This window comes from Cervus elaphus, chromosome 25, assembly GCF_910594005.1.
Source record: "Cervus elaphus chromosome 25, mCerEla1.1, whole genome shotgun sequence".
NCBI classification, from domain to species: Eukaryota; Metazoa; Chordata; class Mammalia; order Artiodactyla; family Cervidae; genus Cervus; species Cervus elaphus.
Window position 1 is genome coordinate 28,890,802 of NC_057839.1, and position 16,559 is coordinate 28,907,360.

At 39.1% G+C, this 16,559-nt stretch overlaps 1 protein-coding gene across 2 annotated transcripts in view; it reads right to left on the reverse strand.

The window, feature by feature from the left end:
* ITGA1 (integrin subunit alpha 1) overlaps positions 1-16,559 on the reverse strand; it is a 163,124-nt gene that overhangs the window by 59,994 nt on the left and 86,571 nt on the right. For both annotated transcript variants that reach the window (XM_043887636.1, XM_043887637.1), the window contains exons 7-9: positions 14,428-14,576; positions 9,951-10,101; positions 3,042-3,207 (exon numbers count right to left, since the gene is read on the reverse strand). In XM_043887636.1, the coding sequence (XP_043743571.1) occupies positions 3,042-3,207; positions 9,951-10,101; positions 14,428-14,576 (466 nt within the window). The remainder of the gene's footprint in view (positions 1-3,041; positions 3,208-9,950; positions 10,102-14,427; positions 14,577-16,559) is intronic.

A 16,559-nucleotide genomic window follows, 5' to 3' on the forward strand; every position in this document is an offset into this window, starting at 1 on the left:
GGTATATCCTCTCAGAATTCCACTGTTTGATAAGGGGTTTAGGGACTCTGGCTTTGTATTTGCCGTGATGTCTGACTGTGGGTGTCACTCACAAATCAGGAGGGGTCTTTCTGACAGGACTCCAGGCCACATGCCATTTGACCACACAGTTTTTTTTTAAAGATCCTGTACCCATTTTGAAGCTCGTTACTGAGACACAGAAACAATCCAGAGCATTCTTTGGGAGTGTGCTGCTCTCAAAATATTCACCAAGCCAAAGCCACACCCTCCTAAGGGGATTAAGGGAATGCTGATTTATTTGCTTTCAGGAGGGAATTACTGATTTATTTGGCCTTGCTGATAAGTTAAAAATAGCACATAATTTTTAAAAAGTCAATCTACTCTTTCACTGAGGTATGAGAGCAATCTAGTTTGTGAACTCAAACTTATTTATTAGTTATTTTACCTGCATAAAGTTGTTAACAAATACATCAGGAATTGTCTTTTAAAGGACTAGATTAAATGGAGAAATCAATCAAGAATTCAACTATATCATTTTACTCTCACATACCAATTGTCCTCTAATTTAAATGACTAAAATGCATTTTAACTTTAATTTGAAAGTTTATTTTGGTTTCACAATGGTGTAAGGTGCTTTACGATTTATCTCTGCAAGATCAAAGAATGAAGTAGTGGGGACCTACATATTTCTAGCACCTTCCCCTGCTGCTGTTCTGCTTACAACTGAGGACAGACAGAAGGAAGTTCTGTGAAATTCTGCCTGCTCAGTCTTCATCCTGGTGAAGCACATCATATATCCCTGAACTTCTTGCTGTCAGCTTCTCCCTGGACTTGTTCATGGGTGTGGTTATGCATTTTTCCCAAGGGCTTGATGGGAAAAAGGGACATTAGTTTACCCATTTTGGGGGGCAAAAGCTGGCGTGTTCACCTCACTAGCAGGCACTGTCCTTTGGCAAGCATGATTTTCACACTTGCTGCTATTTGCCATCTAAAGATAAATGTTGATAGGAAATGGAGATTTCCCAAGTAACAAGGAAAGGTAGCCCTTTAGGATCTCATTATGAAAAAAATCAGAAATAAGCTAGTAAAACACTGCTTTTGGTTACCCCTGGAAGTATAATGATAAAGATATGGGAAACATTTTTTAACCCGAGGAGTTCCCTATAAGATGATTTCTTTTTTAAATGTGGAGATACTTCTTGGAGTATGCAGCTACTCCAGTGTATAATCTTTAACTCATGGTGTGGTTAGGTTAGAAAGTACCTGGAAATGTCATTTAAGGCAGATGAATCCCTCCTCCATCCAATACCTCATATAGGCTTCATTCCTACACATCTTAGGTTATATTTACTTACTTAAGATGAGATTTAGAAATGTATTGTAACTGTATTATGTATTTAGACTCTATTATGCTCAACTAAGTAATTTTTCTTTTAAATGATCTTTGTAGATTGTTTTTATCATACCTGGTCCATGTTATTAAAAACTGAACATGCACAAGGACTTGGAAAAGCTAATATAGTTCCTTAAGGCCAGCCAAAGTCATAATCCAGCATATTAGTAAATGATACTTGGATAGCTGTTGTGACACCAAGGCCACTTAAAAGTGACTTGTACACAAAACACAGGAGAGCCAAGTTCATTAGAAGCAGCTGTGATTTTAGATTAATAAGAGGAGTATTCTGTTTCTAAAGGCACGGGGTAAAGAAGTCAGGGCAGAAGGAAACCAGAAAAATTCAGTCTGGGTGGGCTGTAGATCCCTGTCATCTCTGAAATAAATTTCCTCCTTAATGGTTGCAGTCCAGTCATGAAATCAACAGGGTGAGTCATAATCACATTGTTTTTTAAATTGAAAGATAATAGAGTAGAATGGAAGTGATGAAATTATCAGAATGCATCACGTATAATAAGGGTTTTGGGGAATTTTTTTTTTATATGTATACATATGTGTGCACGGGGTCACAAAGCAAAATGTATTGATTTTCATGAGTCACTATCAAAAAAACTTTGAAAGCCATTACCCTAAACCGTCTTCTTTCCTTTTACTACTTTAAAATATTCTCTGTCCGTCACTTTCCCCAGCCACTTAATGCTCAGTTAAAGCGGTCGACAATTTTTCAGTGATGTCTCTTTCTCATTTTGTCTTTCTATTTCCCATTATCAGGTCATATCAGGGAGATGGAGAAGGTGCTTATAAGTTTCTGTGTTTAAGGTGAGAAACAACAGTCCTCAGCATGGCCTGTCCTCACAAGGACAGAGTCAACAAGATTCAGACAGAGCAGAACAGCAGAACAGTCTGGAGCTTTCTTATCCTAGGTTGAGAAACAAAGACACATTCTCTGACTCTCCAGATCATTGGAGAATGTGAGCAAGAGACTTTTTCAGTGTGCCTGGCATAACAATTCTGAAGACTTCTTTTTTTTCCCTCAGGAAGATCTAGTTCCAAAGTCATTTGTTCCTTGACATCTCTACCTCAGGCAGAGGAGGGAATGCCATGACTTGTTATTCCCAATAGCCAGTTGCCATTGAAAAATCAAAGAAAAAATGTACAAAGAAGAAGCATGACTCAGACAAATATAGTGAACCAATGTTTTGCTGCCATGGGTCTTGAGGCAGAGCTCCATGAAGACCTTTCAAAAGGGCAAGGAGCAAAACTGAGAAAATGAATGAATGAAGGAGATGTATAAGAACTGTCCTACAGAAGCCCAAAATGAAAAATAAAAATAAAACTTGAGCTATTGTCTCCATTTTCTAAACTTGTGTCACAGGAAAGAAATAAAACACATGGTCACATTTTTGTTTTTGCGTATCTGTTGGACTATTGTCTTCATCTGGCCCTCACATCAGTACTGCCAGGTCCTTACAAAGAGAACTGCCAGCAGACACAGTGCTATAGGACAGATTTATAGAAAAAGGGCATTGTTCCATGGTGGCTACTGTACACAGTAAAAACACATTAGCCATGTGGTAAAAACAAATACAAAAACCCATAGAGTTTGAATTGCAGACAGAACATTCAGGCTTATGAGAAGAAGTCATACCTTCCAGGGCAAAGATTCTTTCTCCCAGAGCTTCAACAATAGTGACTAGTGCCAATTCATCAGAGACATTGAAGAAATGCTTTTCAGTGGGTTCACTTGCTATTGATTTTATTTCCTCCACAAATTTTTCAGTGCTCAAATTTCCTCGGTTATAGCTGCCAAGAATCTAAGTCATCAAAAACAGCAAGAATATCTTTTAAATTCTAGATGTTAAACAAGAATCTCAAGCATTTTGTCAATAAGCAAGGAAGTATATATTAGCATATACCTCCTTATTGTTTAGTAGCTAAGTTGTGTCTAAATCTTTTGTGACCCCATGGATGGTAGCACTCCAGGTTCCTCTGTCCTTGGGGTTTTCCAGGCAAGAAAACTGGAGTGGGTTGCCATTCCCTTCTTCAGGGGATCTTCCTGACCCAGGGATTCTTTACTGTTGATCCACCAGGGAAGCTCATATAGTACTGTGGCATAATGCAATTTTTATGTATTTCCACATTCTTAGAAGGGTAATTTTCAGAATCTGCAGATTCTTTAATATTAACTGTTTTATATTAATTCTCTAATATATACTGGAATTGCTGTAGAAAAATATAAATGGTAATCCTGTATGCTTACCAAGGTTTCTTCTCTGCCATTCCTGTGTCCCTCTTTATTAACAGCTATATCTTTAAAGACTGATAGTTCAAAAGTAATGTTACAGTTTCTGAGTGTCTCTGATATTATTCCAGTCAGTGACATCACCACTTGCTAGCAAAAGCTAACAGCCAGTGAATTGCTTGATCTCAAACAGGCAGTACTTCCTGAAACTCTTACCAAGGGGAAGTCAGACATGTATATTTTTTAAACAGATGTTGGACTAAGTAGTAATCTAACTTGGCAATCTAGAAAATAAACAATTGGGACATTCCTGTTTGAAACAAAATGCTTAAGACAGGGACATTCTTTTTAACAGAGAAGAGACAGAGGCAGGAATTATCTGCTCTAGTTAATTGTAATTATTTAGATTTTCTATCAGGTTTTCTCAAACATTTAGTTTTAAATTTTTTAAAGTAAGGTTTATTGAGATATAATTTATATACAGTAAAAATCACCCTCTTTAGATGTACAATTCTATGAATTTTGACAAACCTACACAGTTGTGTTCCTACCACACTGAGATTAGACTATTTCCATCACTCCGAAGAGTTGCCTCTTGCCCCTGCGTAGTCAGTCTCCTCTTCCTTCTAACTCTGTGCAAACACTGATCTATTTTCTGTCCTGACAGCTTTGGTTTTTCCAGAATGTTAATGGTAAGGGATCAAATAGTAAGTTGCCTTTTGTGTCTGGGTTCTTTCACTTTGCATAAAGCTTTCGAGAGTCATCCATGTAATCACATGTATCATAATTCAGTCCTTCTGATTGTTGAGTAGGACTCTACTGTTTAGATATACAAGTCATTTGTTGAGGACATCTGGGTTGTTTTCAGTCTCAAGTGATTATGAACAAAGCAGCTCTAAGTATTTGTGCTTAGGAATACTATCTGTTTTCTTTTTTCTTTAGTAAAGACCTAGGGATGAAGGTGCTGTGTTCTATAATAAAAGTATATTTAACTTTATAAGAAACTGCCAAAATATTTACCAGAACAACTGTTCCATTTTTCCATTTCACCTTTCCCACCAGTAATATGTGAGAGACTCAGCTGCTTTGCATCCATGACAATTCTTGGTGTTACCAAGTTTTTCCCTTTCTTCCAGTTTTAGCAACTCTACTGGTATGTAGGGGCTTCCTTGATGTCTCAGTAGTAAAGAATCTGCCTCCTACTTCAGGCAACCCTGGCTAGATCCCTTGGTTGGGAAGATCCCCGGGAGAAGGAAATGGCAACCCACTCCAGTATTCTTGACTGGCAAATTCCATGGACAGAGGAGCCTGGAGTGCTACTGTCCATGGAGTCGCCAAGAGCGTCAGACAGGACTTAGCAACTCAACAACAACAATATGTGGATGAATACAACTGTCAGAACTCATCAGATTATTTACTCTGTGCACAGTATTCACACTGAAATTTTGTACTGTATATGCTTTATCAGTTTTGAAAAATGTAATGATTCATAATGCTATGCAATGATATGGATGAATCTTTACAATTTAATATTCAGGTTTAAAAGTTTTGAAATATTGTATGTTTTAGCTTTTATAAAGTTAAAAACAAGAAAATCTTTTTCAAATTAATTTTTTTTCCAGATATACACAGTTACCAAAGGACTATTTAAAAAAAAAAGATCAAGAGATAGTCAGTATAGGATTTGGGCTGATGGTTACCAGGTGGAGGAACGCAGGTGATGAAAGTGCTAAGGCAGGTGGTAAGTTGTCAGAGGACCAAACTAGCTCTTGGTTTGGGTAGTATATTCATGGTTATTACAATGTTATTAAAATAAGTATGCAGGTACAATAAGAGACACAGAAACAAACAAAGTGGGCCATGCTTTGACAATGATGAGAATGTCTCCTGAACCAAAGTTCATGATTCATTCAGTTCTATGCTCCTGAAACCCAAAATGCAAATGTAACACTCATGAACTGAACTGAACTGAAGTCGCTCAGTCGTGTCCGACTCTTTGCGACCCTGTGGACTGTAGCCCACCAGGCTCCTCCGTCCATGGGATTCTCCAGGCAAGAATACTGAAGTGGGTTGCCATAACACTCATGAGCTCTGTGCTATTGCTTGATTTTTTTCTTTTTTTAGAATATCCGACTCCTTGGGGAGAAGAAGAATTATGACCTTAATAACCAGGAAATTACCAGAATTTTCTAGCTTCACTTTATCTTTAAACGGTAGACATGGATTTGTCTGGCATCATTAACAACAGAGACCTCCATGGTGCTTCCAAAGTCCTGTTGCAGAGAAGAGTTGAGTCTCCAACTACAGTTCGGCATCGAGGACTGGGTGGATCTTGGACATGTAGGCAGATGGGCACGGGTGGAGGCATCCCTGCTGGCTGCCCGGCCCCTGCCTCGCCTCCTCTGAACACGTGGCTCCCCCACCTCTCCTCAGCTGCCTGCTCTCAGCTTCCACATGTGTTTCCTTACTGTTAGGTTTAGAATGTTAGATTTAAAAACTGACTTTTATTAAGATGGGTATAGCTTTTCACTCATAGAAAGAAAATAACTAGAATGATTGTTTTAAGTGTTGTTGTTTATGATCTTTGACATACTTGTTTATTTGTATCATAAAACGCATAACAGTTTAGATCAACAACTGAATTGCTCTAATGTACCTAAATGTTAACGTGAGAAGAGGAGTTGGGTACCAAGTAGGCAGGCAGGCAGTGCATCATGGGTTCTCAAACTTTCCTTCCTAGTGAGAAGGGGGTGGGGGCTTTATTGCTGCTTCTTTACCCATGCGGGAGGGGCGCAGAGGGAATACTACACATCTGTGCCCTGGGGGCTTCCTGCGCTCCAGGACCACCAGGGCCTTTCTCCAGTTCCCTTGTCAGTTACCTAGCTCCTACACCTGTAAAATGTCCTTGGAGGCAAAAATGCCTTACTGTCTGTGCGGTGCTTTGAAGCTGAGCTGCTTTGAAGGAAGCACACTATTTAGGAAAACCAGAGCTAGCTCTAAGGTAAATGGGCACACTGTGTGTGCAGCTTTTTTGACTTTTGAAATTACTCTTGACTACTACGTCCAGATTTATGGAGGAGCTTTCAAATCACACCAGAACACAAAAACTTAGCTCCTGTTTATTTGGCTGAAGAGCAAATGCCGAACATCAGAAGTGGTCTACATTTTAACAGAGACCACTAGTGCTTTTCCCACTTTGGGCTGCTTGACGGGTAAGAGAATGAAATGGAAACGGTATTAGAGAGTTGGTCAAATGCTCTTCCTACAGGTGGGTGTCACCACAGCTGGGCGTACATGCCCCAGAGTAAGGATGGAAAAGGCAGAGTCTCTGAGGTCCAGAGTATTTATTATATCCATGGTGTGGGTTTCAGGATCTCTGGGCCTTGCTCAACACTTCATTCTCTACTTAGTCTTCTCTGCACACACTGGCAGACCTCTCTTTTATCAGCAGTTTTGCTATGCGTGAATTTCTTTTAGATTTATAAAAATTCTGTATCGTGTGAAGCCCTCCAAGTCCCCACTGATTTACCTAATTTTTTCTGTAAGTCATTATCTTACCTCCTTGGTTCCTATTTAACATATTTTAGATTTACTATTGAATTGACACATTAGCTTCCATTTCACTTATAAACTGATGTCGTTAAAGATACACATAAAACATTGTCTTGAACTATACATAATTGAGGCTCTTCGTTGCAATGTAAATGTTATCAGACATTTAGTGCTTTATGTCACAGGACAGAGACAAGTCGGTAAAGTTCAACCGGGAAGATGTCCAAGTAATAAACTTAAAGAATAAAAATAAAATGTATAAATGCAATATGGCAGTATATATTTAGAAGAAAATGTAAGAAGAGATTCCCACAGAAATTATAAGAGAAAAGAATTCTCACAGAATTCACAGGAATTACTGTGACTTGCAGCCAGTTTGAACTATTTTTGTATCACAGCATAAAAACGAAAACAGAGAGAAATGTATTTTGGTCCTTTACCCAAGGATCTGGTAGCTGGTAAAAACATTCTTTTCTATGAATCAAAAGAGATACAAAATAATACTTCTAAATTACTCCTGTTCACTTAATATGTCAAGCCCAGGCATTTGGTGTTCTGCTAATATTTACCTGGAGTAGACAGTCAGAATTGAAGCTCCCTTGAGGCAGATGTGTCAAATGTAAAGTATAAAGCTCATTTACATGTAGCGCAGTGCCTTTTGTGTGCCAATGAAAGAAATTCTAAGATATTTTCTAACTTCCTTATTTTCATTTGAATGCTGCGGGTGATACAATTTTATAGCCATTATAATCCCTGCCATCATCATTTAAGATTAGAATCTGAATATAAAGCAGGCTCCTGCTAGTAATGTCTAATATTCTCAAGTGACAGCATAGAGACCATGTAGTAGGGTCCTCAAACCAGCTCAGCACCCTCACCAAACCTGAGTGTTTCACAGGAAGTGTTTGCCGTTTTGTCAGAGTGCTTATCTTTTCAGTAGTCAATCTTTTTTGAGTGGTTGTCTGCCCCCAAAACACATCTCTGTGGTATTCAGGATCAAATTGTGAAGGAAGAAAGATGGAGAAGGAGGAACAGTCCAGTCAATAACAGGGCTAGGCCCCCTAGAATATTTGATCTTATCATGAATAGGGTGGAGAAATTCCTGAAACCTTTCCATGTGAATACACAAGGAGAAGAAGTAAAATAACTGTCTTATTTCCTAGTTTGGTATAAATTAAAAAATACATATTAGGTTCACTTAGAAGATATATGAATTGGGAAAATAACAAATAACTGTTGCTAAAGTGAAAATTTCCTACACTTTTTGTTTATACCATTTCAAAGAGCAATTTGACACTAATTCATTGATTAAAATGGGGAAGGGACTCATGATTTTATGGTTCTCCAGGAAGGTTAATGCAATCATGAGACCTCTTTTTGACCAGATAAGAGGCAAAATGTGAATTATCAACCAAGGATCCAACAAAAGGAAACAGATTTATGGGCAATAAAAACTGAATATGGAGCCAGGTACAATGTAAGAGTGATATAAGATTCACTTAAAATTAAGAAACAATGAAATGATAGATACTTTAATTCCACTGAAGTTTTCCCAATGTTGTTAATGCTGCTGCTGATTAATTCAGTTCATGACCTGCATCTATGGTATCTGCAATGCTAGACTATATGCTATTTTCTGGGAGGAAACTGAACAAATGATGGCATCTTTGGTACCCGGTTGTGTGGGACAAAGTGGGCAGGTGCTGGCTTTGCATACTAAGGAGACCAGGCATAGTCTCTACTTGTGGACAGTATCTCTGAGTGAAGGCTGGGCCATGAGGAATTATCCTCAACCCTGGAAAAGATCAAAATAGCTGTAGTAGCAGGAGAGATAATGATGGACTGAATAATAATTGGCAAATGATAACTTAAAGAAGTAACAACAAGCGGAATGAGAAATAATGGAATGTTTTAATTTTTTAAAAATCTTATACCCCAAATGAAAAAGAAAATTTTGCAACCATTTATAGCCTATCACCTGTTTATAAAATAAGAAATAGGCACCTCGCCCCAGGGAAGCAGTGACTCAATTGTGTGTTCTGGGACTTCATCAAGAATGAATCTCTTTTTCTTCCCTACCTACAATTGGATGGGGTGTCTTTCACTGTTCACACGTTTGAAAGGAAAAAGGGAAATATCACTGACTAAATTCTGATAAACAAATTGTGGGTAATAGCTGCTGTTACTGGAAGTTGGTGATGGACAGGAAAGCCTGGCATGCTGCCGTCCATGGGGTCACAAAGAGTTGGACATGACTGAGCCACTGAACTGAATGAACTATAAATAAAAAGGATTTTGTTGAAAAGCAATTTTGGTTGAACTTTTAGAGTTCTGAAATCTTTCATTCTCTATTAAAAAAAAAATCAATTTAAGAAACCTCCCTCCCCTGAGGCTGAAGGCATATGTTCTTCTTCCTCCATCCCTCCATCTTTTCCCCCTTTCTCTTCCTCTTTTCCCCTTCCCTATTTCTGTCCCTTTCTTTCTCTCTCCCTCCCTTGCTGCTTCTTATGCATTTTCTCCCTTCTTCCTCCTCAGCCTTTCCTCATTTTCTCCCTTCCTTTCTTGTAGTGATTGTTTGCTGAGTCTCCAGTTGCCTGACACTATGTTGAAGACACAAAAGGGGCAAGACCTAATCCTGCCCCCACAGAGTTCACTTCCAAATGGAGACGCTTCTGTTTTTCAACCTTGTTTGCGTAACTCTCATAAAATAATCACAATATGCACACACCAGACCCCGAAAGCCATCTCTAGCCCCGTACTTACAGCTATGGAAAACCGCTGAATGCTTTCATCCTCACAGTCCTGGATGACCTTACTCAGCCGGTGGTTGTCATGGGACTCTCCATCCGTCACAATTACCATGACTTTTTTAACCCCTCTTCGGGCACCCCGGGCTTCAGTGAAAGCCTCTTTCCTGAAATAATCACAGACAAAAGAGGAGCAATTCAAACATCAGCCCAAGTTTAGGCAAGGTGATCAACAAAATGAAAACACTACCAGCTCCAGGGAGCCCATTAACATTGACTCCCATTGTTCAAGCCGGGAGCCATGATGTTCACTGTTTGTAATAGTTTAAGATTTATTCCAGATGATGGAGAGGTTACCATTTTGCTAATCACCATTTATCCCTTGTGGGATATTTTGTTTATCCAAAAGGCAGCAGTCTTTCATTCTTTGGAAATTTCAAAGGGAAGGTGTTGACTGGAGCATACAGCAGGTTTAGAGAAGGTCAGATTTTAAATACTCTCCCAGCCCCACCTTTCTCTGTAAACACTCCTTGTCTCACTTGACAGGCCTCTTTCTGTCTGCTTTTGGCAGAAGCTTTTGCTTTAGCTCTTACTTCCCACACCTGCTCTGACATTCACAGAAGAGTGTGGCCATCTTCTGAGCTACAGAGTGGGTGTGGGAGAAAATGCAGTATGGGCACGGCTATGAGTGCTTGAGAGTGCGCTTGGATATGGGCTAAAATTTAGACATAGGAATTAGACTGCAGATGGCAGTGGTCTGAGTCAGTGGCAGAGCTGGGTTCATGGGGCAAGGAGGGTTTGGCTAGCTATGAAAGGTTTGGCCTGAATTAAGTTTTAGGACAAAGGCTGCTAGGGATGAGGTAGGAGGAGGTGGTCTGGAGACAAAGGAAACATGCTATCAGTTAACTTCAAAAAAGGAATTTTGATTTAATTCAACAAGTATTTATGGCAAGTGATGGAAGATAGGGGAAACTGACAATTTTTGTTTGTTTTGTATCTTCTGCATGCACACACACACACACACACATACACGCACACACAGAGGAACACTTTCCCTTTATTACTTTCTTTTCCTCACTTCGCATTCTCCTCTGGAGTCTTGCACGAGTACACTTTACTTAGGACTAAAACAATGAATGGATTTCATATAATACTTTTTTAGATTTTGGTATAAAATGTACCAATCATTGTACTGAATAGTCTATTTAAATATTTCACTTTGGTCAAAAGAAAATAAGAAAACAACAGAAAGATAAATATTTTACTTTGGTCATGAGGACAAACAGCTGCAGTTTGGAATACACCAAAGAAACACCTCTCATTTTAACCTCCCAATGGTTTGCCATGGTAAACATTAGTTCTACTGTAGATATACAGTAAATGCACAGTAGCAGATATTGTGTGAGGAGGGAGAGAGGATTCTAGTGATGTGAGCAACACAATTTCATCTGTGCTTACTTTCCCTTTAAAAGGACTTACAGCAAATATGACAAGATGTTAAGAACTGTTGATTTTGTTTGATGTGTACATAGGATTTTGTGGTACTATTTTTTTTAATTTTCAATTTTTCCTACAATTTTCAAAAGAGAAAAAGAAGTTGTTTTTTTTTTTTTAAATACTGACCACTGGGGAACTGTGTATCTTTGCCCTCTATACCAGACAAACAGATTTTTTACTTATTTCTATCTACAAAGGTGAAAAATAGAAGTCTAGCCTTTAAATGAAATCTGGACATGGATATGATGAGATATCAATCCTCTTTATAATTCTGATTCCTTTCAGTAGGTGTCCCCAGCCTCCAGGATCTAATACCTGATGATATGAGGTGGAGCTGATATAATAATAACAGAAATAAGGTGCACAATAAATGTAATGCACTTGAGTGATCCTGAAACCATCCTCCTCCTGCCCAGTCTGTGGAAAAATTGTTTTCCACAAAACCAGTCCCTGGTGCTGAAAAGGCTGGGGACCATTATCTTAGAAGACTGCCAAAATTTCCTGACTCTCTTGAAGATCAAGGCCATAACTGAATGAACATCAGCTGAAGGTGATGATTAAAAGACGTTCCTTAAAGAAAATCTGGTAGCTCTGAAACCAGGACTGGCTTTCTATGGGTAGCATTGGCAGAGCTCATGTGTATACCCTTTATGTTTCAGATGTTTCCTGCAAATTATGTTTGACCCCCATTTACCACTATCCATTATGCTTTCTTTAAAGTAAGCATTGACCAGTCTGCATGGCTTTATACGTTAATACACCCCAGGAGAATCCCTTTCTATGGGACAGGAGAATCCAGGCTTTATGAGTAAATAATGTGAAACAACGAAAAGAAAGACAATTTGGGGGTCGGGATCAGTTCAGTTCAGTTCAGTTCAGTTGCTCAGTCGTGTCTGACTCTTTGTGACCCCATGAATCGCAGCACGCCAGGCCTCCCTGTCCATCACCAACTTCTGGAGTTTACTCAAACTCATGTCCATCAAGTCGGTGATGCTATCCAGCCATCTCATCCTCTGTCGTCCCCTTCTCCTCCTGCCCCCAACCCCTCCCAGCATCAGGGTCTTTTCCAATGAGTCAACTCTTCACATGAGATGGCCAAAGTATTGGAGTTTCAGCTTCAGCATCAGGGGTAGGGATAAGGGGACATAAAAATATGTTTAACTAGGAAACACTGAAAATGGAAGTAAGGATTCTAAATATTTAGAAATAGTGTTTGAACTGATCCTGCCTGAAAGGAATAAAGAATAATTAGACATGCAAAACTAATGTATAAGAAGAGTACTTAGCAATGTCATTACGGAGTTTTATTTATATACAAAACTCAATAAACTCTATGCCCCACAGCTAGACCTTCTGTGAAAACACAGAGGCAAAAGCCATATAGGGACATGGTATTTAGAGTGGTATTTATGCAGGAGCAAGGCAGTCAGAATATTTCGTCAGTTAGTTTTCAAAGATGAATATTCATTCTTAAGTGGTTGCCTTTGGAGGACACAGCTCCCTACAGGCTCAGAGTTTCAAAGAACACGTTGATTTACGTTGAATGTACAGTCACATTTAGTCAATTATTTAAGAAAGTGCACTCAGCACACCTAAACACGTGCACTTCTGTGCATGCAAACTGGTGATCCTATGGGCAGGTAAATGTAAAATTACCCCATCTGTTTGTGGTTATTTTTCTCACGGGCCCCATATTAACTATAACCACATGCTTTTCTAACATTTATGAGTCTGAAGCAGAACATGAAATTTAAAATTTTTGAAGATCCAATCCACTCTTTGGAGTATCCATATTAACCATTTTAGCCCTCTTAGAACATGGATCTTAACTGGAATGAGAGGATGGGCTTTTCAGAGTCAGGTGAGAGTCCAGAAGTTGAAGGCTCTTAAGAGAAGGATCCTTACTTAACATTAGTCATACTGCTTATTAGATTTCCTATGATTTTGGTACTATTCAGTCTTTGTTCAGAAGCTTTCATGGTGATTAAGGGGGAGAAATAAGCAAAAGAGCTGAGTGGGATCAGGAAAAATACAGAAAAGAGGATGCCCTACACTGTAAGGAAAGGATAGTTCTGTAGATCTTTGTAGAATGCAATTCAGCCAGAGTGGATTATGTGCACTCCATGGAGGAAACTACAGAAGGGAGGAAAGGAGGAATGTGAATTAGAGGGAATTTGGGGAAAGTAAGGAAGAGAAAGAGAGGGTATCAAAAATGAAATCCTTTCCTCTTCTCAAACTTTTCACTGAAAATGATTTCAAATAAGATGTTTAATTTGCCTTCTTAAAAACTCTTATTTGAGAGCTTCAACAACCCTACATCTGTAAATTTAAATCTGTGAAATGCTGTAAAATTATAGACATATTATGGTATACACATATACTGACTAGAAGTGGACTAATTTAATCCATTTTTTATACCAAGATTATTAGAAGCTGAAAACAGAGAATAAAGGGAAAAGATATTATCTAATATTATGTCTCAGTACCCAAGAACATGATGCTGTAGACCACATGACTTTTTTGACTGGTTCTGCATCAATCAAAATCTTGGAATAAAAGGAAAGATAAGAATGGTGAGACTGTAATATAGAAAATTTGATCCTATAATTATTAGCTAATCAGTTGAATCTGATTTCAACAAGGTGGCTTTAAATATTACTAAGGTAATAATAACTGTTCAGTTAATACTCCAAAGCACTAGACTGTAAGCAGTTACTGTTGCACAGTCTTTTACCTTGGCTTATTATTATTATTTTTTAATCTATATACCTTGCTGTGGGCTTTCCAGGTGGTGCTAGTGGTAAAGAATCCACCTGCAATGGAGGAGACCTAAAAGACTAGGGTTCAATCCCTGAAATCTGGTTGGGAAGATCCCCTGGAGGAGGAAATGGCACCCCATTCCAGTATTCTTGCCTGGAGAATCCCACAGACAGAGGAGCCTGGCAGGCTACAGTCAGCAAATATTTGGACACAACTGAGCGTCTGAACACACATACCTTGCTGTGTCTATTCCAAGGGCTGTCATGGTCTGCCGGCCGCCTCTCTGGACTATTCCTTTTGCTGCAACAAGCACCTCTTCTGTTGATGAGTACTTATTGAGGTTGAACTCATGAGTTACATTTTCTCCATACTGTACAATTCCAACCTGAAACACCAAGTCACTGTGTTTATCCATCTAGCAGACTTCTTCTTTAATTGTCTTCAGTTTAAACACATGGATCAGATATAATAATACAAGTTGGTCTTTCCAAAGGGTTTAAAGCTCTACCAGTACACAAATCCTACTTTGACAGCAATAATCATTGCCATTTGTGAATATTCATATCCCAAAGGACACAAATGAGAGTGCTTTATTAAACCTCTCAAATGATTGGTTTCTCTCTTCAACAGTGTTTACTGAATGACTCTGGTAGGCTTTGGGATAGAACATGAAACTGACATGGTCTCTGCCTTCATGGAGCTTCTAAACTAGAGGGAGAGAGAGAGAGTAAACACAAGAATTATTCAAACACAGGGTCAACTGCAAACTGTGAAAAAGGCTATACTAACAGAAAAGCTATTACTGGCAAGTATAACCTAGAAATGTAATTTAAAATGGGTGCTCAGGGAAGCCCTTTCAGAAGAGATATTTGAGACTTAAAAGATACGTGCTAGGAGGGTGGAGGCCCATCCTGGATGGCAAGTGTGAGGGTGGATGGGGTCCACACTAAAGGACTGGGCCTGGGAAGAAACTGAGATGGCAAAGAGGTAGGTGCTCTGAGAACAGAAATACAGTCAAATAGAGTCTGGGCCAAGCTAGGAGGAAAGAGGGGAGCAAGATGAAGTTGGACGAATGATCAGGGATATTTTTGGCAAGGACACATATGTGCTTCCTGTAGCTCAGCTATAGCTTCATGGCTCCTAAATTAGCCCTTCCCTCTCTTGTTCTGTCTTCTCTCTCTCTTACTGCCATACTCCTTTCATTCTTTCTTTCCCACAGGTGGGTAATGCAAGCAGCTAACTGCAAAGCCACCGTGAAGTAAAAAGACTTTGAAGGTTAAGTGCAACTGATTCACTTCCCCTTGCCCATTTTCTTAATCCTTTTTCTGCACCCTCCTTTGAAGGTTGGTGTGAACCAATAAACTAACCTATATCAAGAACTGTGCCTGAAGTTACTTTGTTTAACCTTCCTACCCACAAATTAGGGACTCAGAGAATTCTTTACCCAAAGGACTGTTTTTTTCTTTAAATAATTAAAAAAAAAATGTTTTTTGACTGTCTTGGGTCTTCGTTGCTGCAAGGGCTTTTCTCTAGTTGTGATAGGCAGGGGTTACTCTTCATTGTGGTGTGCGGGCTTTTCATAGTGGTGACTTCTCCTTTGAGGAGCACAGGCTCTAGGGTGCGTGGGCTTCAGTAGCTGCAGCTCCCAGGCTCCAGGGCACAGGCTCAACAGTTGTGGAACACAGGCCTAGTTGCTCTGCTCTATGTGGAGTCTTCCTGGATCAGCGATGGAACCCACGTCTCCTATATTGGCAGGTGGGTTCTTTACCACTGAGCCACCAGCCTTTGAGTAGCTTTTAAATTACTTTCCCAATGACCCTAACAGCTTTTAACCAGGAATCCAGGGAGATACTGAATAATTATTAAGGGAAACCATGTAGGTTTGCCATTGTCTTTGTGTGTATCAATGCTCAGTGTAAATAAAAGTAAAATTACTTTGTTATTTATATATAATCATTGTGCCTAATTTATGGTCCCATGGTGAACAGAAGTTATTGAAAAGTACTAGGATTCCGTTGGGCAGTGCTGTGTTGCTGCAGAAGTTAATTGCTCATCCATTCAGGGTGTCTTTCAGAGTTGGTTTTGTTTTTATTTCTCTTTGTTTCGATTGATTAAGCAGGAGACTAAAGAACTTGGAAAACTGTCACTCCTGTTATTATTCTTAGATATTTTACTACTTGGATGACTCTATCAAACACCCTAGTCTCTTATTTCTTTGACTTCCTTGGCTTTAGTAATCTTTTCCTCTAGCTCACCTATGTCATCTGCTTCCAAGGTCTTCTCCTTGACCTTGTCATCTGGAAAAATTGCAGCACCTCAATCTCAATGTCAAGTGTTCTTCTCTCTGACCATTAACTTTGGCTCATTT